At 46.3% G+C, this 24565-nt stretch overlaps 1 protein-coding gene across 1 annotated transcript in view; it reads right to left on the bottom strand.

Moving 5' to 3' along the window:
- MDN1 (midasin AAA ATPase 1) overlaps positions 1-24565 on the bottom strand; it is a 2142100-nt gene that overhangs the window by 1688655 nt on the left and 428880 nt on the right. The window contains exons 27-30 of the mRNA XM_086926648.1: positions 9431-9572; positions 8606-8740; positions 8351-8492; positions 6431-6575 (exon numbers count right to left, since the gene is read on the bottom strand). Of these exons, the coding sequence (XP_086782774.1) occupies positions 6431-6575; positions 8351-8492; positions 8606-8740; positions 9431-9572 (564 nt within the window). The remainder of the gene's footprint in view (positions 1-6430; positions 6576-8350; positions 8493-8605; positions 8741-9430; positions 9573-24565) is intronic.

The raw sequence follows: 24565 nt of genomic DNA, 5'->3' as shown, positions 1-24565 counted from the left end.
CCTTACATATCTCTTCTAAAGGAATATTTCCCAGGAAAGCCATGGATGCTCCTAACTTACGTGTGGAGTGAGCTCTAGGAGGAATGGTTAGAGTGTGCTTAGCCTTTGCGTAGCAAATCTGTATACACTTAACGATCCATCTGGCTATTCCTGCTTTGGAAATGGGGTTGCCTTTGCTGTGGAGAAAAGGCAACAAACAGTTGTTTTGTTTTCCTGAAATTCTTTGTTCTGTCTATATAGTACATAAGAGCTCTTTTGACGTCTAATGTGTGTAGAGATCTCTCTGCAACATTTTCTGGATTAGGATAGAAAACAGGAAGTTCTATGGTTTGGTTCATGTGGAATGGCGAAATCACTTTAGGCATGAACGTAGGGTTGGTGCGTAGTACAACTCTATTTGCGTGGACCTGAATGAATGGCTCTTGAATGGTTAGTGCCTGGAGTTCACTAACTCATCTTAGTGAGGTAATGGCTACTAGGAAAGCAACTTTCCAGGTAAGAAATTGAATCTCACAAGAGTGCAGATGTTCAAAAGGTGGTCCCATCAGTCTGGTGAGGACCACATTCAGGTTCCATACAGGCAAAGGTGGGAGTCTGGGAGGGATCACTCTTTTGTGTCCCTCCAGAAAAGCTTTAATGGCAGGCACTCTGAATAGTGAGAGGTGCTGCCTGTTTTGGGAATAAACTGGTATTGCGGATAAATGTATGCGAATGGAACTGTACGCCAGATTACATCTGTATAAGTGCAACACATAACAGATGTTTTGAATAGATGCATCCAGTGGGTCAATGTCATTATTGTTACAATATATGACAAACCTCTTCCATTTAGCCGCATAACATGCTCTGGTTGGCTCCTTGATGATGTTCATGCATTCTGGTGGCAAGCTGAGGTAGCCAAATTCTAAGACTTCAGGAGCCAGATCGTCAGATTGAGCTGTTGCGGATCTGGGTGCAGAATTTCACCATGGCTCTGCGTTAAAAGTCTAGGTGGTAGCCGCAGTCTTTGATGCGGTGCCACGGAAAGTTCTACTAGCATGGTGTACCATGGCTGGCGTGCCCACGTCAGAGCAACCAGGATGAGTGTCATCGAGTGTTGCTTCAGCTTGCGTGCCACCAGCGGTATTAGAGGTGCTGGGGGAAAAGCGTAAGCAAATCTGCCTGACCAGTTCAACCATATCGCATTGCCCTGTGACTGCGGATGTGGGAATCTGGCGGCGAAGCTTTGGCATTTTGCGTTTTCCCTTGTGGCGAATAGGTCTATCTCTGGATGACCCCACTTCTGGAAGTACGGTTGGAGTACTGATGGATGCATCTCCCACTTGTGCATTTGGTGGCTGTGTCTGCTGAGCAGATCCGCCATCTGGTTGTCCTTGCCCAGGAGGTGTTCCGCCATGAGGAAGATGTTTCTCTGAATGGCCCACTTCCACATGCTCTGAGCCAGATGAGACAACTGTGGAGAGTGTGTTCCTCCCTGCTTCTGTATGTAGTACATGGCAGTCATGTTGTCCGTCCGGATCAACACGACCTTGTTGCACAAGTATACCTTGAAAGCTTTCATCGCCATGAAGATTGCCATCAGTTCCAGAAGGTTGATGAGCATTTTCTTCTGCTGTGCTGTCCATAGTACCTGCACTGTGTAGTGGAGTACATGAGCTCCCCATCCCTGGAGAGATGCGTCCGCTGTCAGTATAATCTGTGGCACAGGCTCCTGGAACGGTCAGCCCTTGCAAAGGTTTTGTGGGTTCCACCAATGCAGAGTTGAATACCCGACCGCTCACCAACACTAGGTCTTAATTGTCCTTGAGCCTGATTCCACTGACGTGCTAAGCACTACTGAAGCGGGCGCATATGTAGTCTCGCGTGCGGGACTATGAAGATGCAGGAGGCCATCATGCCTATCAACTGCATGAACACTTTTGCTGGAAGCTAGTGTTGAGGTTTGAATTTCAGTATCAGCAATTGCATGCTGTGTATCCTCGCTGAATTTGGCTGTGCTTTGGCTGCCAGAGTGTTTATTGTCACGCCCAGGTACTGTCGCACGTGGGCGGGTTGAAGATGTGACTTTGGATAATTCAGCGAGAATCCCAGATTGTGAAGAAGATGGTGTGGGACATGTTGCTGGCACACTGCTGGGCCGTGTTTGCTTGAATAAGCCAGTCGTCCAGATAAGGGTAGACATGTATATGCTGTCTCCTTAGGTGTGCTGCTACTGTCGCCAGGCACTTTGTGAACACCCTGAGTGCCGTTGTTACTCCGAAAGGGAGGACCTTGAACTGATAATGTTGATTTTGAATAGTGAACCTGAGATACTGTATGTGTGATGGGTGTATGGGTATATGGAAATACGCATCTTTTAGATCCAGTGTTGCGAGGAAGTCTCCCTGACTGAGTAACGGCAGAACCTGCTGTAAGGTGAGCATATAAAAATGCTCTGACAGAATGTAACTGTTCAGAGGCCTGAGGTCTAGTATAGGTCTGAGAGACCCGTCCTTTTTGGGTATTAAGAAATACAGAGAGCACACCCCTTAGCCTTGGTCTTCTACAGGCACGAGATCTATGGCTCCTTTTTGCAGCATTCTGACGACCTCCTGCTGCAATAAGTGTAAGTGCTCTGCGGACATAGGACGGTGTCTTGGTGGTATGTTGGGTGGAGTGGATGTTAATTCGAGACAATACCCGTACTGGACAATGTCTCACCCACCTGTCTGCGGTGATGGATTTCCAGACCGGCAGGAACTGTTGTAGTCTCCCCCCGACAGGTGTTATATGGTCGGAGGGCAGTGACAGGGCGTCACTGTTTGTTATTGGCAGAGGATCTGGAATTGTTGTTTCCTCTTCCTCTGCCCTTGATGTTTCCACGATATCCACCCCCTGTTGTTTTTATTGGAGGTGGATTGTATACCTCCTTTATTGTACTGCGTCTGCTGTGTGGACTGGCCTCTTTAAGGTCCTCTAGTATTGGAGCGACGAAAGGAGCCACCCCGAAACTGCTGGGATTGCAGAGCCCCCATAGGCTTTGCAGTCTCTGTGTCTTTTTTTAAGTTTTTCAAGGGTGGTGTCAACCTCAGGTGTAAATAAGTAGTCCGGGTTAACTGGCTGATTGAGGATAGAAGTTTGAATTTCTGGTTTGAATCCCGAGATTCTTAACCAGGCATGTCTCCTTAACATGACGCTAGTGTTAATGGCCCTGGCTGCGGTGTCAGCTGCGTCTACTGCGCACTTGATGGAAGCATTGGTTATAAGCTTTCCTTCTTGGATTAGTAGTTCTGCACCCTCCTTGTACTGATCTGGTAGGTGTTGCAACAGTGTCTCAAGGGTATCATAATGGGACCTGTCATATCTGGCTAAGAGTGCCTGCAATGCGCCAGATGTTAGCTGCCTGCGCTGCCACCCTTTTTCCTGAAGTTTCCAGTACTTTCGACTCTTTGTCAGGAGGAGGAGCATCACCTGTAGTCTGGGAGTTTGCTCTCTTACGTGCATTAGAAACAACTAATGAGTCCAACGGCAACTGTCCTCCTATATAAGTAGGGTCCACAGGTGCCGGTCTATATTTCTTTTCAATTCTTGGGTTCAATACCCAATCCCGGGTGGTTTACTTAAAAATGTCACCAGCATGCTTAAGGACCCCTTTTAGCATGGGCAGGGTCTTGACTGTTCTTTCTGAAGTGGAAAAGGTTTCGACCAGAAAGTCTTCCTCCACAGGGTCAGCATGTAGTTGCACGTCATGGTTACTTACCGCTCTTTCAATAATGGCGTTAAAAACAGTAGTGTCCTCAGTGGGAGATGTTTTTACACTGTATACATGTGTGTCAGGGGCAGTCTGCGGATCTTTTGGCTCAGCTGGGTCTGCCCATGGTTAGTCTTGATCATCGGGATCAGTGTCCACATAAGTGTCATCCTCATTCTCGTCATCCCCTGCATCCACATCTGAGTATGTGGGTGAAAAAGTCTGAGGCTCTTGTCCATAGGATTGGAGAGGTTCCACAAGAACTGGCGAGGTTGTTGAATCCCTCTTCTTTTTTAAGGGAATCCTATATGACTCCATGGGTGTTTCTGGTACGATCTTACTTTTATATATGGACAGTCTACCAGTTTCCGAGTCGATGAACTGCCTCTACTCCTGTTCTTCAGGCTCCTCCGTAGGCTCCACTTCCATCGACACCGTTTTAATGACTCCGATACCTTTCTTTGGTTCGAACATCCTCGGACGCACCGTTGGTGGCAACCCGAACTTGATTGGTGATGATGCGGTTTGAACGTTTCCGACCAGCTTCGGTGTTGGAGCCTTCTTCGGCCCGACCACTGTAGCCTTATCTTTGATGCGTTGGAGTGACTCTGACACCTCTTTGGCTATGAATGGATTCGGCTGCGTCGACTCGACAGGGTCTTGGAGCCAGTCTTTGTCTTGTCCGCAGGCCTCGACCGAGGATCTAACCCTTCTTTTGGTTCGGGCCTTTTGTGTGTGTCTACTCCCTTTGGCGTCGGCTTCGTTGGTTCGAGAGCCTTGACTTTGGTCTTCGGTGCCCCAACCTTTGGTTCGATGACCTTCTTGAGCTTCTCGGTATCGACGGCCTTTTTCTGTTTTTTCGGCTCCGAGGGGTTTGAGGCCTCGGAGCCGACCAGAGCCAGCTGCACTTTTGGATTCGGTTTTGGCAGTGACGCTTTCGGTTTCTTTGGATCGACCAATGGCGGTTTCGATACCGATGGCTCTTTATATATGTTCGAAGCCGGGCCTTTTTGCGGGGCTGTAGAACGAGTCTGTAGATCTCGGGTAAGGCCTTGTGGCGATCCCTCGACCTGAGCCTTATTGAGTGCTTCATAGTCGGCCCCCGTATAGCCTATGGGCCTAGCTCCTCACTTGAGCTATCTTCTACGGCCCCAAGGGCCTCTGCGTCGTCTCCTACCTCTTCGACGACGTTTTCGTCTTCTTCTAATACGTCTTCGGCGTCATACTCTGAGTCATGGCCCGAAACCGGATCTGAGAGTTCTTTCCGATCCTCCAGATCAACGACCTCTTCGTCTTCGGTCCCGAACAGGTTTTCTGGAACAGGCGATGATTTCTGCGACTCTAATCGAGCCGCGCGTCGAATCCGAAGAGTTTTCTTCGACCTGAACCGGGCACAGGCCATACAGTTGGCTTTGTTGTGATCCGGGGACAGGCACTTGTTGCACACCGGGTGGACATCGATGTGCGGGTATTTTGCATTACAAAGTGTACACCTTTTGAATGGGCTTCTTTCCATCGCAGATCGAAGATCGGGTCGAATGTGGAAGAAAACCCGTCTGATTCCTCGATGTCCTCTCGAAGCAAAGTTATCGGTTACCGAACGAAACAATACTGACGCTGTTGAAAGCCTTTTGGCTTCGAAGAAAGTTTTCCTAACTTGAGCTAAGATAGTAACATCCGAACCCAATGGCGGAAAAAAACAATCTGAGGATGCCCATGCGAACTGTAGTCCAGGGGAGGAGCCACCTATCTCGTGATACTTCGAAGACTCTTCCAGGACAACAATGTGCAATCATCGGAACCCAACACTAGGCGGCGATCTATGCACAGATATGAATTCAGCAGCCCACATGCCTCAAACTCAAGTCTTCTGGACTCCCGTTCACAAGGTCAGTGTGGAACATATTGGGGTTTAGTTCGGTAAGCAACACTTGAATCATGAAGCTCCTCAGGGGAGGATACTTTGTCAACACTTGGGGTACGACGAAGCAGGCCTATAACGCAGAGCTATCAGTCTATAAACTACTGAGCTTGAGAAGGGTTTTGTCCAGGCTGAAAAACAAGGTTCAAGGAGTGAATTATAGAATAGCAAAAAGGGGTTTAAGGAGATGTGCAAAAACTCCAGCTGGATGTTAGGACATAGGCTCTTTAGTCAATAAGGGAACTTTAAACCTCTTCAATGCCTTATACCTAATGACTGCAAGAGGAAAAATGGGTTGTTTAGGACTGTCTTGGTAGCATAAAACAAAAAGAAAGACATTTATTTCAATATCAATAAGGTTTAAACCCTGAAACCTTAGGAGGTGACAACTGACATAACGGCTTTTGAATTACTTGTGAGGAATTTCAGGAAAACACACAAGAAGAGTTTTGAGCACCTAAGTCTTGAAAAAAAAGAAACAGATGCCAGTGCACCAAGCAATGTTGCATGGTGCCACCAAGTAGTGCTAGAGAGCTATTGCTGATGAAGTTTTTCAAGATCAAGTCTGGTGAATACAGATAAGATGAGTAATCTGGGAGAAGAAATAACCATTAGAAGTGTATGTGTTTCATGTTTAACGTTTTTTCTCATTTAAGGGCTTCATCCTCTTTAATGGAATGCATTTAAAGATGTCCTAAAACTGCCCACTTCACCATGTTTACCTGTGAAGAAAATAAAAAGCAACAACATGTGTTTGTAGCAGGTCAAGGAGCATTTACCTTGTCCTTGTCTTTTGAACTCTGCCTCACTGGCCGCAGTCCACCAAGAAAATCTGATGTTTCCATGTGCATGTGACAGTTCACAGAGTACAATGTCTGTTCTGCCATGGCTGCAAATAGTTGGCAGATGGTTGTTTTCCCACACCTATTAATAAAGTAACAGAAGACATAAATAAAATCCTGCTTATGAGTTTAAAATTAGAAGTAAAAAGCATTGCACATAATGACAAAGTTTGCACAAACAGTTCTGAATCACCAAATCGCTCTTCCTGAAGGTAGCTCAAGATTTATACAATGTACCAAAGAAAATGTTATCAAGTTCAGTAAGAACATTTCTGGTGGATACATAATATTCCTGCAGATTCTCCACCTTATGAATTACATTTCCACGCGTCACACTGGCCCAGAACAGCCTTCCAGGAGAAGTATCACTCCAGCGCCACTAGGTAGCTTCATGCACCTTCAGTTGCAACGCTGCCTTCAGACCAAACACTAGAGTACAAGAGGATCTAATCAGTGTAATGAAGCCATTCCTTAACTTTTCCCAGACCTCACTAAGGCATGCAACGAGGAATCAAAAGCAATGACTGACAAAGATAGATTGTTTTACTACCTTAGGATCTTACTCGTCATGGCACTAACTCACCAGGAGAGGAAAGAGGCTGGTGGATAACCAACGGGAAGCTTAGGTATCCACCTTCACCAGAAATATGGTTTCAGAAGATGAATAACGTTTTCTTCTGATGCATATATCTTCACACAGATTCCTCACCTTCTGAATGAGTCCCAAGGATATACCACCCCAGGACCTGAGATACAGTACTGTGGCTTGACCAAGAAGTCCTGCAACACAGCCTAGGCAAATGATCCATCACTACATGCCTGAGGCGCGAGGCAGGACAATGCTTGGCAAAAGTAATGTGGAGTTGGGAGGCAGTCGCTCCGGCTCCCAGAAACTTGGGAAGGAGCAGAGTCAGCCCAGGAACAGACTCAACCGCGGCGTCAGGCCTCGAATGATGACTCTAGTCTCATCGGATGACTGATGGATAGGGTTAAGTCACAGCCTCTTCAACTTCTTACTGTCTTACTTTTTGTGGGACTTATCAGAACATCTGGCTGACTTTGACGAAGATCAATGGCTCCGCAACCAACCCTGGGACCTTCCTCTCGATCAGGATCAAGACCATCATGGCATCACATGTTGAGCAGCCAGGAGCTTGAGGGATCGCTCCCTTAAGACCTTGGGATGCATGGCATGAAAGTCGACGCAGGTCTTCGCATCGTGGATGCACTCGAGGCACCAAAGGCAGACAAGATACTAGTCCGACACGGATATCTGATGGTGACAAGCACCGCAGACTTAAAGCCAGCTTGTCTAGAGGACATACCTGCAACACCAGGAGAAGCATTCTCAAAAGACTTCGACAAAAGGTCATAAAAGAGTCAGTCAATAAGTGTTTGGGTTAACTTTCACCAGATCTGTGCTGACTGGTGCAGTAAGAAAAGAACTAATGCCAGCTCGCTGGGATGGCACCTATATAGGCACAGTGCACGTCACTTGCAGAGATGACGACAAGGATGCCACACTGGGCCAATGTCAGCCAGGCAATGCCACACTGAGCCAGACAGTGCCACACTGAGCCAGACAATATCACGAGCACAGAGTTACTGCTCAGTAAAAATTTTGAGATCCAGTCTGACACTTGGTAATAATTCTAAATCAAGGAATCTGTGGCTAGCAGTCTCAATCAAAAATATAAAGCAAAATCACTAATATAAGATTGGAACAAAATGAACCACAGCAAGCTCACTTGCATGATGATTTCAGTACATATCAATCCATAAAAAGGTACATAAAACCACATCTGTTTTAATTGTATGTTTGTGACTTAATGTAAGACGTAAACAAAAGGCACATACCCAGTATCTCCCACGAGTAGTATTGCCTCGCCAAACTTCAGTGCTCTTCCCACTAGAACTGCTAACCTTCTCATTCCTAGAGTCCATACGATATGGGAAAACTCATTCTCCAAGACACCAGAAGGAGCAGAAAATAGGGTGCCTGACCAAAGGGAAGAAAATGGGTTAATAAAGATGGCTTAGATTATTGAACACTAGCAATTGTAAGCAGCCAATTAGATTTACAAAGGATGACCAGAATATTAGCAAACTCACCTAATTCTCTCTTCAAAGTGTCATCAGAAAATAGAGCTTGTGGGTTAATTTTCCTTTTGAAGTGTTTTTCAATGACTCTCTGAATGACGACCTCTTCTTCTGGTTTCCTCACTCTGCCAGCCAGAAGCAGGAACCCTGAGAGCAGGAGATGTGATAACAATACGTTTGATTTTCCAAATATGTAAAGAACAGATGCAAATCTGAAAACTGAAGATTTTGTGCAGTACTAACTTCCTTTGGTAGTGGTGTCTGTCTTTCTCATCCAGGAAAATAGGCCCTGGAATAAAGGGCTTAAAATGTCATAGACAAACAGCCAGGAAAGAAGTAGAAGTTGGGGTCAAATGTTTCAGCTAACTAACAATGAATTTTAACTACTCAAGACTGGCTTTCTATCAGCAGTATTAAACTTAAGTCGGTTTAACAACATACACAATGCATGCTGTGACTTAAGTTCTCAGACCAGGGCAAAATTCATCTTTAACCACTGGACCAGTCTGAGTGGCAGGGAGTAGAGAAGCTACTTCATGTTCGGTATTAGCAACAATTCTCCAGTACCAGCCTCTTTCTCTGTGCTGAAATAATGTGGTTCAAATGTTACGTTCTCTAGTGTGACACAGACAGCAGGTGATATTAGCCACTAAACAGGAACACTGTCAAATTAAGCTTTGGTCAATGCTAACTTGCATCTTTAACAACTGAATCCTCTTCATAGGGAATAGTTTTCAATTCCAAATAATGTTGTAGTGTCAGCAAATCCTTCTCAAATTAACAGGCATGACAGAGATGAATCATAACATTTTGCATTGCAGAACCAACATATCATACCATCATCCGCCAAATGTTGGAGCCAGTCATAGTCCTTCTCAAGCTGCTCTGCTAAACGGTACCTTTCCGCCCATCGAAACAAATCACGAAGGGTGATAAAGCCATACTTGCCAGCAAAAACTGTGGAACCTCTGCGATGGGACTGTCATAAGGAAATGCAAATATACAAAATTTATTTAAAAAGTACTATTTTACCTATATGTATACACATCTGTATATATAATTTATGCAGACATACATATGTATACATACACACTTGCTATATTTGGATTCACAATCCATACAAAAAATGATTCCACAACTGTCTATTTCGTAGTGCTTTTAGTATTTTAAGTTACCTTTAATAGCTTAAAGAACAATTTCATTCTCAACTCTCATTTCGAGTCAGACTGAAAACTGAATCAAGTCAAAACTATCATGGAATCCTACTAACATGTATTAGTCCATTCCACAAAACAGGGAGTAGTGAAAGATGTACAGATAAAGTACTCACCAGAAAGAGCGTTACGATAGGGCAGTAACTTGTTATTCTGATGGATACGTCTAAACGAAGTTTAGTAATCTTTTGAATAGATATCAAAGCAGTACCCTCCAAGGTGGTGGGTCTGAGAAATTTTGCAGGCAAAGTGGCACTCCTTGCAGACAGAGGGTGGATGAAGTAGCTAATGGTCGAGGGTTGTTTTAAAACCCATGCCGTAAATCCAGAACCGGACCACACTGAACTGACGTCACAGGTGTCCAGCAACAGAATATCCTTAAGTGAAGGCATAATGTCAGATTGGAATCGAATGGAATGAGCCCGAAGGTCCTCAGAAAGACTAATAGGGCCAACAAATAAAATTTAGGAGTATCCACATCAAAGACTAGTCCGCCAAAGAATAAATAGAAAAGCATCAGAAAGCTTTGATTAAAACTGACCGACCACACAGTTTCTACACAAAGCCACAAACTTTGCCTTGTGGCCTGAGTAGACTGGCTTTTTAGGTAAGCGGTGAGTGGGCAAAATCAAGTCCAACTCTTCAACAGGCATATCAAATGGCCACGGCAGATTCAGATCAATCTCAACACAGAGCTGTAGGTTGTGGAGGTTCGGGTGAAGAACCCTGCCCTGTGGTGGGACAGCAGAGCCTCCTGAAGAGGTAGACTGAGCAGAGGACTCTAGGTCAGAATAGCAGACATTAGGAGCCATGTTGGCACCCTCAATATAAGCGGAGCCAAGTTCCACCGGACTTTCAGGAACCATGGAAACAGCAGAGGCAGGAACATGTCCAGGGCAATGGAGTCCCACGTGAGCATTACTAGTCTATCAGGCAACCCTGACGGAAACATTGGAGCGCAAAAAGCTTAACAAACAAGTTACTTACCTTGGGTAACACCTTTTTTGTTAGAGACTATTCCTCACATTGTGAATTTCACCTGAAGCTAGGCTGGACCCACAAACTTTCATAGCAATTGCCTGGCGCTTCAACAGGACATGCAGTTCTGCTTTGGTTCTGTCCAGATCATAACAGGATGCTTGAGTCACTATATCTGCACAACTTCTGAGTTCTGATGTCAGCTTATTTCTGATCTCCGTCTGTGCTGAAGGGCGCAGAGCCATCGAAATCAGAATATGGCAGTGTGCAGACTTTGAAATTAGGATCTTTTAAACAGACTGCATGCTTCAATTCAACAGATTCAACAGAATGGGGAGGAGGTTGGGCCAGTAAGGAAGCTGTGTATAGTGTATCTACCAGAAAAGGCATTGCCAAAGTTAAGTAAATTGTTTTTCTAATAGAGACTATTGACACTGTAGATGGATACTGGCTTTGATGAGCCTATCGTCCAGGTATGGGAACAGGTTCTATAACCCCTCTGAGAAGAAGGGCTTTGACTTTTTGTTTGAGAAATGTTAGATCTTCTGATAGCCTGCAAGTGTGAGGTGGGATGTTGGGTGGTGTAGAAATTAGATCTAGACTGTAAAATGGAAGCAGGCAAAATAGATGGTATTAAGATGATTTATTGCAGCATAGTTGTGCAGCAGAGAAACACCTCTACTCTCATCCCTCTGCTCTCCAACTGTCCCACAATCTAGAACACCATGACAGCGGAAGCTAGCTTGGAGAGAGGAAAAGAGCGACACAAGGCACGAGAGCAACATAACATACATAACACATCTTCCTCCTTATAAAACAACGCAAAAAAACAAAGATACAAACTGAAAAACCTAACATCTCCTTCCTGATGAAACAAAAAAAAAATGTAAACAAAATAAAATCTAACAAATATAATCTGACATCCATTTTGGTTTATGACAAATGCGCTTATCAAAACGCTTATGATTTACATTGACATTTTTATGCTCTAAACAAATTGGCAAATCTTGAGTGTCGTCAGAAGGTAAAATGGCATCAGCAGTGTCTTCAGGGGGTAAAATACCATTATTTCTAACAACAGCATCAATATTGACATTAGGAGAATCAAAAGGTGCATCTGTAGAAATATCCCACTCAGAATGAGGATCAAAAGGACGAGCAGCCCCAAAAGGTACTGAATTCTCAGACCACTTTGAAGAGGGATGAAAAATTGCTACCCTTTTCAAATTCCAAACTTTACCATATGACAATTTTACGGCATTTTTGAGAACTTGAGTAACCTTAAAGGTTTAAAGAACTGACTTTCACCTTTACAAACCGTATAAGGTTTGTTGACTCTAACCCATGTACCAACTTTGACAGAAACAGTTTGTGTTATTTTTCAAGTTCTACTTATCATAGTACTTGTTACACTTGTCTACAATTCTTGACCTGACAACATCAGTAGGAACAGTACTAGAAGCAGCTTCTAAAAGCCACTCAGGATTGCATTTAAACCTTGCACCCCGACCCCTTATTACTACAAAAGGAGAAACTCCTAAAGAATGATGAGGAGCGAGTGGTTCTATAAGTCCACATGGTTTTAAAGATATTCACCTCGCAATCACATTGATTCTGAATAGCCATTTGAATTGAGTTTAACACTCTATTGAATCTTTCGATCATACTATTACCAGAAGGATTATAGAGAGAGGTGGTCCTATGCTTGATACCAACTCTTTTAAAATACTGGTGAATAAGGTTGGACAAAAACTGAACACCATTCTCAGAAATAACCTGAGCAGGCAACCCTTCTTCAGTAAAAGTCCTATCAAGAAATCTCAATACTTCATTCGAAGTAATCCTGTCAACAACCTTAATAACAGGCCATCTCGAAAATACATCAATCAGTGCAATTACATACTCCTTCTCAGGACCAATGGGATCCATAATATCTATGGCAACAGTATGCCAGGCTTTACTCGGAATAAAGGATTCTCCTAACTTAGGTCTCAAAGTAACCAAAGATTTATTAGAATTGCAGCAAGCTAAACAATCTCGAACAACCCTCTCAATTAAAACATCAATGCCCGGCCACCAAAACCATTGCTTAACTCTTTGTTTAGTTTTAATAATACCACAATGTTCTTCATGGCATAAGTGAACAACCTTCAATCTTAAAGATCTAGGAGGTACCACTTTATCACCTCTGAAAATAAACTTATTAGTGACAGAAAGTTCTTGTCTAACTTCCCAGAAGGCTTTACGCGAATCTGGAACTCTACTCTTACAAGGCCAGCCTTTGTTTATGAAACCCAACAAATGTTGCAAAGATAAATCCATATTATAACTTGTTAACCATTCATCTTCAGTAAAATTGGATAACCCTTCATTGAGCACCAAAGCGACCTGCTCCACATCCAAATCAGAGGAATCACATTCAGAGATATCAATCACTAACCTCGACAAAAAGTCTACAATAACAATCTTTTTGCCGGGTACTTAAACAACCAGGTAATTATAATCCTGTAACCGTAGGGATAATCTTGCAATTCTAGCAGAAGCGTTAAGAACATCTTGAGTTGTTAACAATTTAAAAAGAGGTTTATGATCAGAGCGTAATAAGCAAAATCTTCCCCATACAAAGGATCAAAAATAATCCATAGCCCGGGCACAAGCAAGGGTTTCTTTTTCAATGACGGAGAATTTCTCCTCCGAAGGAGACAAGGCACGTGAGGCATAACCCACAATATTCTCCTTACCATCAGATCTAATTTTCGATAATACACCACCCAAACCCTTATTCCTCGCGTCAACAGTGATAATGTAAATGTAAATGCATTTGAGCTTATATAGCGCACAGCTACCCACAAAGGGTTTCCCGGCGCTTGCTTAGGGAACCCGTCCTGGTATTCCCCTGTGAGATAACCCCGGCAGGGTATCCACAAGGTGAAAGCCAGGCATCCCGCCGCGAGGGGCCGTTGTGGAGATTAAGCAAGCTATTGCCCAGAGTCGCAGAGTGTGAACCCATGAGTCGAGAAGGCACCGGAGTGAGAATTATCGAGTCCGTGGAATTTTTGAGCCCAAGACCCGCCGAGGCGGGGAATTGAACCCTGGTCCAGGGACGATCTCAGCTTCCGGGTCTGCCGCCTGTAACCCCTGAGCCACACTTCTCCACTAGCAACAATCTCTAAATATGGATCAAACCCTTTAAGGGCAGGTGCTTCAATAATAGCAGATTTGATAGAACTAAACTCAGCCTGGCATTCCGAACTCCAAAAAAATATAAATCTATTTTTAAGAAGCTGTCTGATGTTGTGCATTTTAGAAGAAACATTTTCAACAAATCTAGAGTATAACTCCGCAAGTCCTAAAAAGGACCGAATCTCTTCTTTGTTCTTCGGATTTGGTGTATTACGTATGGCCTCTAGGCGAGATACCCTCCTTGCAAAGAGACCTAAATACGTGATGAATTTCACAGCAAATCTGCACTTTGAATGTTCAACGGTTAGACCCTTGGATTCAAGAATAGAAAGTTCCTCATTAAGAATTTTGTCCTGCTCATTCCTATCGACACCAAAGACAAGAATGTCGTTCTGAAAACATCTTACATTTTTCATCTTACCAAACAGATGGTACATCAACCTTTGAAAGATGGCAGCTGCAGAAGCCAAACCAAAGGGAAGCCTTTTATATTGAAAACAGCCAAAAGGTGTGATGAAGGCTGTCAATTGTTTGCTTTCCTCGGCTAATGATATCTGATGGTAGGCAGCAGATAAATCAATAGAAGAAAACCATCTTTCACAAGCGACAACATTTCAGAGATTTTCCAGAATGGGCCTGAACTCGTTTTTCTCCTTTTTGCGTTCAAGAAAGAACCTAGAGTATAGATCCTTTGAGACAGAGCGACGAATTCTATCACCCTTTTTTAAACAGGGTATCGGACTCCGCTTGAAGTTCGCGCAGCTGGTATTGCGAACGAACCAGTGGAATAGCTGAAGGAGGGCTGATAAAGCGAAGACTGATTCCATTGCAACGAATATTCAGCACCCACTTGTCCGGAGTAATTTTTCTCCACTCTGCCAAGTAATTCTGTATGCTTCTCTCTCGTCCGTTACACACTCCGGTGGGGGGAAGTAACTCCTCAGGGCTTAGATCCGGCCGGGCCCTTATTCACAGAGGAGGCCTGCTGGCCACCTCTGCCCTTTTGACATTTCTGGAATGGCTGACGCTGGAATTGCTGCTGTTGCTGCTGCTGTTGGCCTGCTTGGCAACCTTGCCCTCGCTGATATCTCTGAGAAGATTAACGCCTCTGGAAAGGGCAGAAGGACTTCCGCTGTTCCTTCGGTTTCTCCAAACCGACAGCTTTTAACGGTTCCACTTCCGCCTTCATGCGGGCCATCTCCTCGTCCGCATGAGTCCCGAAGAGGGGAGATCCAGAAAAGGGCAAGTTAGCAATCCGCTGTTGCGCTTCTGATTTAAGCGATGTCAGGCGCAACCAGGAGTGGCGTCTCAAGTTTATGCCATGCAGTACCCATGAGCAGCCAGGAGAGAGGCGTCTGCTGCCGAGCTGATGACCTGATTCGAGACTATCATGTTAATGTTATGAGTGACTTGTATAGCGCTCGGCTACTCCGAGGAGTGTCCCGGCGCTTTCTCACCCACAGCATACTACAGAGGGCAGGCAAAAAGAAGAAAAAGGGCAAACAGATTACTGTCCATAAAGCCACGTCTTCAGACCCTTTCTGAAGGCTAGAAGATTCAAGGTACTGCGGAGTGACAGAGGAAGGGTATTCCACAGCTGGGGCACCAGACGTTTAAAAGAACGTCCCCCACCCTTGCTTTCCGAACAACAGGGACAACGGCAAGGCCGAGAGATTCCGATCTTAAGGATCTTGATGGTTTATAGAAAGCAAGACGTTTTTGAATATATTCAGCTCCCATAGCGTGGAGTGCCTTATGAGCCAGTGCAAGTGCTTTAAAAACAATCCGCTTCCGAATAGGCAGCCAATGAAGGGAGTGTAAAAGATCCGAGGCACTCGCACGGCGGTGTAGGCCAAAGATGGCCCGTGCCGCAGAGTTTTGGGCCACCTGGAGTCTTTGAAGTAAGTATTCGGGAAGACCTAGGTATAAGACATTCGAATAATCAAGCCTTGATCCAATAAGGGCCTGGACCGTAGTCTTCCTATGCGCCAAAGGGAGCAGGGGAAGGAACTTACGCAACATTTTAATAATAATAATCATAATAATAATAATAATAATAAAGGGGTTTATAAAGCGCCTGGTGACGCCATCCCGGCGTGTCCCCGCGCTGTGGAGAGAGCAGCAGGAGAAAGTGAAGGACCTATAGGGTATATAGGTGGGTTTTTAAGAGTTTCCTAAATATTGTTTCAGTCTCTGCTAGTCTGATGTTCATTGGGAGAGAGTTCCAGTTGTTGGCTGCCATCACGCGAAAGGAACGGCCTCCCATTCTGGCCTTTTTTATCCGGGGGACTTTAAGAAGACCAGTTCCCATAGAGCGAAGTGCTCTATTGGGCTCGTAGGGGATGGCTAGATCCTTCAGGTATTCAGGGGCTTTCTGAGAGGTTATCCTGTAGCATATTAGGAGCGCTTTGAATAGGATCCTCTTTTTTATGGGAAGCCAATGAAGAGCAGCCAAGGTGGGCTTGGAGGCTGCTCTTTTGGGTAACCTGAGGACTAGCCGCGCTGCCGTGTTTTGGAGAACCTGCAGCCTTCTGATGTTCTTTTCTGTTGTCCCTAAAAGTAGCACATTACCGTAATCAATACGGGAGATGACTAGAGCTTGGGTCATAGTGCGTCTGGCCTCTAAAGGAAGAAGGTCCAGAGTCCGGTTTAGGGTCTTCAGCACCGCAAAACATTTCCCTACTACTTTATGGACGTGGCTGTCAAAGGAAAGCTTGGGATCAACCCAGACACCCAAGTTCTTTGCTTCCTTACAAGGGGTAGGTAGAGGACCTAAGCAAGGAGGCCACCATTCCTGAGTCCAACTAGCAGTGTTACCCCCTATCACAAGAACCTCTGTTTTAGAGCCATTGAGCTTCAGGCAATGTTGGTTCATCCAGCCTGCAAGCTCCTGCATGCAGATTTTGAAGTTGGCGGCTGCTAAGGTGGGTGCCTGGGATAGGGAGATGAGCAGTTGGGTATCGTCGGCGTAGGATACTAATTTTATGCCGTACGATTGGACCACATCTGCCAGCGGGGCCATATAAAGGTTGAACAGGGTGGGGCTCAGGGCAGAGCCCTGAGGCACCCCCTGTTCTAAGGCAATGCTGTCTGAGAGGAGAGTGCCTCTCTGAACCTGGAAGCTGCGGTCTGTGAGGAACGCTTTTAGCCATCCCAGTGCTGCCTTGGTGACCCCAGTCTTGTTTAGACACTGTAGCAAGATGGAGTGTGCTACAGTGTCAAACGCAGCACTGAGGTCCAGCATAATAAGTGCCATCGTATGACCCTCGTCAGCTCCTGCCCGTAGAGTTTGTCGCTCTCAGGAGGGCAGTCTCAGTGGAGTAGTTCGTCCGGAAACCAGACTGGGAGGTGTGCAGGGATTTATTGGATTCTAAGTGAGCCATAAGTTGTTTATTGGCTATTTTTTCGGTCACTTTCGCAAGGTAAGGCAGGAGAGAGATCGGGCGTAAGTTTTCCAAAATATCCTGACTCACATTGGGTTTCTTTTTGATTGGCAGTACTATTGCCTTATTCCAATCTGCCGGTAGGCATGCAGAAGAAAAGGATATTTGGATAACGTGCCTAAAATAAGGTTCCAGTACTTGTAGACTAGCACTAAGTACTTTCGGGGGGGCCGGGTCGCGAGGGGAGCCCGATTTAACGCTCTTGCAGACGTTTACAAGCATTTCAGGAGGGGGGACCGAGAAGCATTGTAGGCAAGGCTCAGTAGGACTAACATCTACGCTTTCCATAAAATCATGGCCAGAAGTCAGGTTGCCAGAAAAGTTGGCATAGATGTCGGTGATTTTCCCAGAGAAGTATTTTGCAATGTTATTGCAGGTTTCCACAGAGTCGTTGCAGGACACATTATCATTAGTGAGCACAGAGATTTCTTTAAAAATTTTGAAGAGCTCTTTAGAGGAGTTCTCTGCCTCCCCAATGCGAGTTTTGTAATGCAAGGCTTTGGAAGTACGGATTTTTTTATTATATTCCTTTTGCGCTTTTTTGTATTGTATTTTAATATCTGGGCAGAAGTTGATACGCCATTCGCGTTCTAATTTTTTGCAGGCGGATTTGATTGCCTGGAGTTCAGGAGTGTACCACGGGGTGGATTTTCTGGCATTTTTGGAGTTTTTCATACTGCGGATAGGAGCAGTTTTATCTAGGGCCATTAAAATACGATTCTGCAGATGACTATAGGCTGTTTCACAGTCTGTGCCATCTGGAGGACCTCCTGCTTCGAGCAATTCGTTAAAAATATCATGGGAGAAACTTTTCCATTTCCGACGCAGGTACCGGTGATCGGAGTCATTTTTAGGATCAGACTCAGATATCTGAATATGGAATGGAATAATGGAATGATCAGACCAGGGTACCGGAATTGGAGATGAAGCTTGCACTCCACTGAGGATGCCATAGCATATGCCAGTTAGTCCAAGGATCTGGGACTTAAGCGTCAAGCCATTGCCAATCTTGACCCCCAAGGTCTTGGCCACCAAGGAGGATGACGCAGGGGGGAACATGTTCATCGGCCACCAATCCTGCCATCTCGGGTCGGACTGACACTCGAAGAACAGCACCTCCGATTTATCGGGGTTGCACTTGAGGCTGTTGCGCTGAAACCAATTGAAAACAGCCCCAAGACACCCACGGATGCTCTCTCCGTCAAACTCAGCCCCCTTCCCACAAGTGAAAAGGAGCTGGGTGTCATCGGTGTATGACACGATCTGAGCCCCAAAAGACTCTGCCAGCACCGCCAGAGGGGTCATAAAGATATTAAAAAGAGTCGGGCTCAGCACCGAGCCTTGCGGGACTCAGACCTCCAGAGGCGGTACTGCGGCTGAGTATGGGGGGGCCCAGACCACCTGCCGGCGACCGGCTAGATAAGATCGAAACCAGCTCAACACCATCCCTCTCAGACCGATCTCATGGAGCCTGCAGAGGAGACCCTCATGAGGGACGGTGTCTAAGGCCGCCGACAGGTCTAACATTACCAACATGGCTCTTCCTCCTGCATCCAGCACTTCCTTGATAGCCTCATTGACCTCCACAGCACCGTCTCGGTACTAAGATTAGACCGAAAACCGTACTGGGTAGAGTGCAGCAGGCCATGGGTTTCAAGGAAAGTAGAAAGCACAGTATGTACATGCTTTTCCACTATCTTTGCAAGAGCAGGCAGGAGGGAAATTGGCCTATAACTGGCATGTAGCTCGGGTCAAGACCCGTTTTTTTAAGGAGTGGAACCACCATCACCTGCTTCCAAACCGCAGGAACCACACCACTAGTCAATGACTGGTTCAGAATGGGATTAATCAGTGGGTTCAGAACCTCCGCTACCCTAGCGAAAACTGTAGCAGGGCAAGGGTCAGAGGGTGAACCTGACTTAAGCCTAATCAGGAAATCCTGAGAAGCAGAGTCATAAAGGGATGGAAACTCCGAGAGAAAGGGTCCAGATCCAGCTAACAAATGCAACTGGTCTCCCGGGATGGTGACATCACTCGGGCACAAGGGGGTAAAAGAGTCTTGAATCCGGCTGATCTTAGTGGTGAAAAAGCTACCTAGCTAAGTCAGCCACGGCTCAGAGAACTCATGATGCGAAGCATTTGCTTTAGGAGTAGTAAACTCCTTTATAATAGTGACAATTTCACTGCAAGAATTTGAAGCAGTCTCAATTCTCGCAGAGAAGTACTTCTTCTTTTCAATCAGAATGTCCACATGATAAACCTTAATGGCAGCCCTATAAGCAGCCTTGGCCCCAGGATCATACTTCTGACGCCAGAGCCTTTCTGCCACCTTACAGTTGTGTCGGGACAGCGCCAAAGCATCAGTAAACCAAGCAGCAGAAGTCCGTCTAGAGGTTATCCGCAGAACAATCTCAGGAGCTAATTCATCTAACCGTTCCACCAACTACTCCTGCAGCCGCTCGAGATCCCTCTCTAGGTCTCCTGATAGAGGACAGGGATGATCCAAGTAGGCCTGAGCCAGACTTTCAGGGGTCACCCGATGATATGCCCAACCAGTTTGCCTAGGATAAGTCGCCATTGCGCAGGGTGACTTACTAGTACCCAAAATCTGAAACCTTATCAGAAAATGGTCCGACCAAAGGACAGGAACAGGACTGTCCATCTCAAGTGGAATGGTGGAGAACACCTGATCAAGAGTGTGGCCCTTATAATGAGTCGGAGCAGCCAGGTAGGGGATAAGGCCCAGAGGGGCGGTGACATCCATGATTTTAATCGTGTCACCGTCCATCCCCACATCCATATGAATATTAAAATCCCCAAGCAAAATACAGTGTTCTGTCTTCAGACAAAGCGCCGAGGCCAGCACCTGCAGCTCCTCATAAAAAGACCCCAGCTGACCTGGTGGTCTGTAGACCAGGAGCCCAGAGAAGGATTGTCGTGGAGAAAAGGCTAAAGAGAAAGCCAAGGATTCGCACCCGGAAATAGTCTCCGTAGGGACAACCACACAAGAGGCAGATCTCTGGACCACAATAGCCACCCCACCACCTCTTCCATTCAATCTATTGTGTCTAAGAATCATATAGTCAGGTGGAATAGCAATCGCAATGTCAGGATTGGAGGACTCCCCCAGCCAAGTTTCAGTAAGCAATAGGCACACAGGTTTTTCAGCAACTAAAAGCTCGTGGATATCCAGAGTATGCCTGCCCAAAGATCGAGTATTAAGTAAAAGGCACAGATATTTAACATTGGCCTCAGGGCAGACAGCACCAAACATCGGCAACTTGCCTGGTATCCACCCGCAGCCCTGACAACGCCTTTTGCCTCTGTATCGCCCAGTAAAGACCACCTGACACGCATCCTTACCTTTCCTCAATGAGAGTAAATCCGACGCCGAATACATAAGCCTTGAGCCAGCCCAGCCCGCCACCCCGTCCGCCTCCGGGGCGCAGACGGGCTGAACTCAGGCGTAACTCCGGCATTACTTCGGCTACCCCGCTGCGCGTACCCGCTGCACGTCAGCATGACCGCCTTAAGTGCAGGTCAAGCGTCCAAGGAGCGACTAGCACTGCAACAAAGATGGCGCCGCCAGGCGTCCCAACTATCCCCCTAAGATGTCCGCCAAAAGTGGAGGCGAAGGACCAGGACCCGCAAAAAGCGGTGAGAAATACCTTTTTATCGTGCAAGTCAGAGGGCAATTTAAAACCAGGGGATAAGCAAACGCAAATGAGAAAATAAAAGACAAAAACAGGAAGATTAAAATATTCGCGTTACAAAGAGCACAATTACTCCTCCAAGCGCTGCGCTTGGAGGATGCCCTCATTCAATATCTCCTGGAAGTCTTCTCTCCTGTCCCTTGGAAGGAGCTCAATGAACTGCTGCAGGGACTCACACAAGGAATGGTCATACCGACCCAAAAGCGCTGATGCACTCGCCGGTTTCATTGAGGTGGCAGCTGTACTGCAGACTTTCCTTCCTGCCGAATCCATTTGGCCGCTCTCCTTATCGGGAGGGACCGTAGACGAAGGAGCCGTAGAGTGCTGTTTCTTGGCCGCTGTCACAATAACAGAATCCGGGTGGGGATCTGTTCTTAAAAACGCTGGATCCGAATCCTGGGGTCTATTCTTTTTCTGAAGTTGAGACGGCGCCGACTTCACCGAGGCCGGCGTCAGAAACAGCTCCATGGCTGGTTCCTCCAGTCCTGGTACCAACAGCAGCAAAGGTCGAGAGAGGTGCCTGCGCTGCAACATTTCAAAAATCACAGAAGTGGAAGGGGTGGGCACAGTCAATGTGAACCCAAACTTCGCTGCCCCACGCAGCAGCACATCCTGGAAAGTCACAATTTCATCCACTGGAGACACCCTCGTAGGAGGAAAGTCTGACAAAGTGGGAGTGTATTTCCTGTCACCGGACGAGTCCGTGTACCTGGACCGTGACCTTTCCCTCCGCCGGCGATGACGTAACCTCAATGATCTACGCTCACTGCAAGAGCGATGCCTCTCTCTAGATATTGACCTTGGCTTTCTGGGCCTTGCAGGAGCCACCGGCTCAGGAGGCTACGGAAGCGGCTGAGCCGGAACCAAAGGTTGCGGTTGTGGAGGCCGAGGCGGAGGAGGAGGTGGTAGAAGTGGAGGCGGAGGAAGAGGAGGAGGTGGCGGTGGAGGAAGTTGCAGAGGAGGAAGTTGCGAAAGAGGAGGAAGCGTAGGTGTCCTAGGCCTTGAAGGCAAATAGGTCCTGGAATAATCAGAGTCTGTTGACCTAAGGACTCTCCTCTTCTTACGAGCAGACCTCTCTGAGCGCGGGCGCCGGCGCCACCGGGAACTTGCCGATGACGATGACACGCTGACCACAGAGTCACTAGACACCGTTCTGGGCCTTGACTCCCTCCTCGACGTCGACCTCTTTGACTTCTCTCTTCTCGATGTCGATCTCCCCGACGTCGATGAACTCCCAGACGTCTTCGCCTCGATGACTATCTTTCTCTCCTCGACGTCGATCTTCATGTTGACGTTGAAGGCGAGCGCCTGTCTCTTCGGGACATATCATGACGTCGATGGTGTGTCGACGCCGGTGAAGTCCTCGACATCGACCCCATCCGAGGTCTTGACGTCCTACCCCTCGACGCCGAACGTCGACGCCGCTTCGTCCCAGAGCCCTGGGTCGTAGGGGAGCAGATGGTAGTCATACCTCTCGACGCCGACGTCTAAGCCATCGACGTCGACCAGGACCGGTGCCTTCTCTGGGCCTTTTCTTGACTGGGGAGCCCCCCAAAGGCCAATGCACGGGCAGAGGATGATGACAGAGTCCCTCCATGCCCAGAAGTCCCACCTGGTTCTTGAGGTCTCCTCTGCTCCAGGCCTTGGAGACGAATCTTCTCCCTGTCACGCAGGGTCCTCCTGAAGAAAGAGTGACAGATATCACAGGAGTCAGGGACATGGGTAGAAGGGAGACAGAGTATGCACACTCTGTGGGGGTCAGATTTAGCCTTCTTCCTACCACACTCAGGGCACTTGTCAAATAAAGCTGGCATTTCGACAGAAAAGAGGTGGAAAACTGTGAAACACTCAAAACACGGGAAAAGCTCCAAAAATTGAGGATATACCCCAAAAGGTAGAGCTCAATGCTCCAGGGTCCTGCTAGCAGGAGCCGAAATAAAGAACTGAAAGTAAAAGGCCTTTGGCTGTGCATCCTGGTAACAGAGGGTCTCTGGAGAGTTCCTTAAAGCCACGGTATCCCTTTTCCAGACACATAATGGCAGCCTATGGGGCTTGTCTGTCCAACCCTTCCTCTCTATCATGACAAAGGATTTTTGTGAAGGGAAGTTTCTCTAGGTGTGAAACTTTACAAAATGTGTAAAATTTAATATTATTTGGCTATCTTTTTCACTTCTAGATGAACTGCTGGCCAATGTAGCCTTGTAGTTAGGCTGCATTATTTGTCTTTGATTTTCTCTTAAGTGTCTATGCAGGACTGCAGAAGAAGACACATTAAGAGACTATTTCGAATGCTCCGGGGAACCCGCACATGGGCGGGACTATTCACAAGATTATGACTATACACAGAGATCCCCTACTACAGAATGTGATTATATCTCCGGGTAGGAGACATTGCAATGCGTTAGCGAGTGTTTATAATAAATACATATTTTTATAACTGCACTGTGTGGTTCTTGTTCACTTAAGCTATATTATATGAATAGTACTGGTAAAACAAGCTGCTTTACACTCCTTCTGGACTAAGCCTGCTCTCCACAGCTACCACTTAGAGAGCTTTCTATGGTTGTTTAAGACCACTAAAATCACCACCATCAGGGTTGTCTAGATTAGTGAAGGGTGCTTCACTTAGATAAGTGTGCATCACATACTAAGCCAGCCTCCTACAACGTTGGTATGTAAAGGCTGGCATTCTTCAGGGTCCAGTGACCCACCTCCCAATATTTTGTGAGTCCTAGCTCATAGGAATAGTCTCAGGTTCAGTCCTTGAAGGCATTGCTGCACATCAGCACTGAGGAAGGTTGAGATGGTATGACCGGCGCCAATATGGATCCATCTGTGGATCCCATTGGCCCAACTGGCGGCGGGGGTGGAGCTGCCAACGAGGAACCAGTAGCGGACCCTCCCAAACGCTTAGGACAAAATGCGTTACCTGTAACTGCAGTTATCCAGTATTGGTATCTTTCATAGAGTCACATGCCTGAGTCATTCCCCGTCGTCGGGTTGAGAGTCCCCGGTATATAAAGAAAGTAATAAAGACATATACATAACAATAGGCCAGAGGCCTCTCATTAGTAACATATCCATATCCTTTTGTAAAAAGGACTGAAGTTTGGCCAAGAGCCAATCCGATCTCACCACCCTCTAGAACCTTTCTGGAAGGAGCCCTAGTCCCTCAGATTTTCGTAAGCACAGTGCTAAATAGTACCTACTGAGAGAACTAAGGTGAGCCCTTCCAGGGGAGGTGGGTGGGTTGCATGTGAATCTATGAAAGATACCAATACTGGATAACTGCAGTTACAGGTAAGTAACGCATTTCTTATCCAGTATTATGGGTATCTTTCATAGATTCACATGCCTGAATCAGAGTAACAAGCAATATCCAGCATATTTCGTAAGGTACAACATGTAAAAATCACACGATAAAAGAATACCATTTGTGAA

The sequence above is a fragment of the Lissotriton vulgaris genome, chromosome 6, assembly GCF_964263255.1.
Source record: "Lissotriton vulgaris chromosome 6, aLisVul1.2, whole genome shotgun sequence".
Lineage (NCBI taxonomy): Eukaryota > Metazoa > Chordata > Amphibia > Caudata > Salamandridae > Lissotriton > Lissotriton vulgaris.
This window is presented reverse-complemented; position numbering and strand designations above follow the sequence as displayed.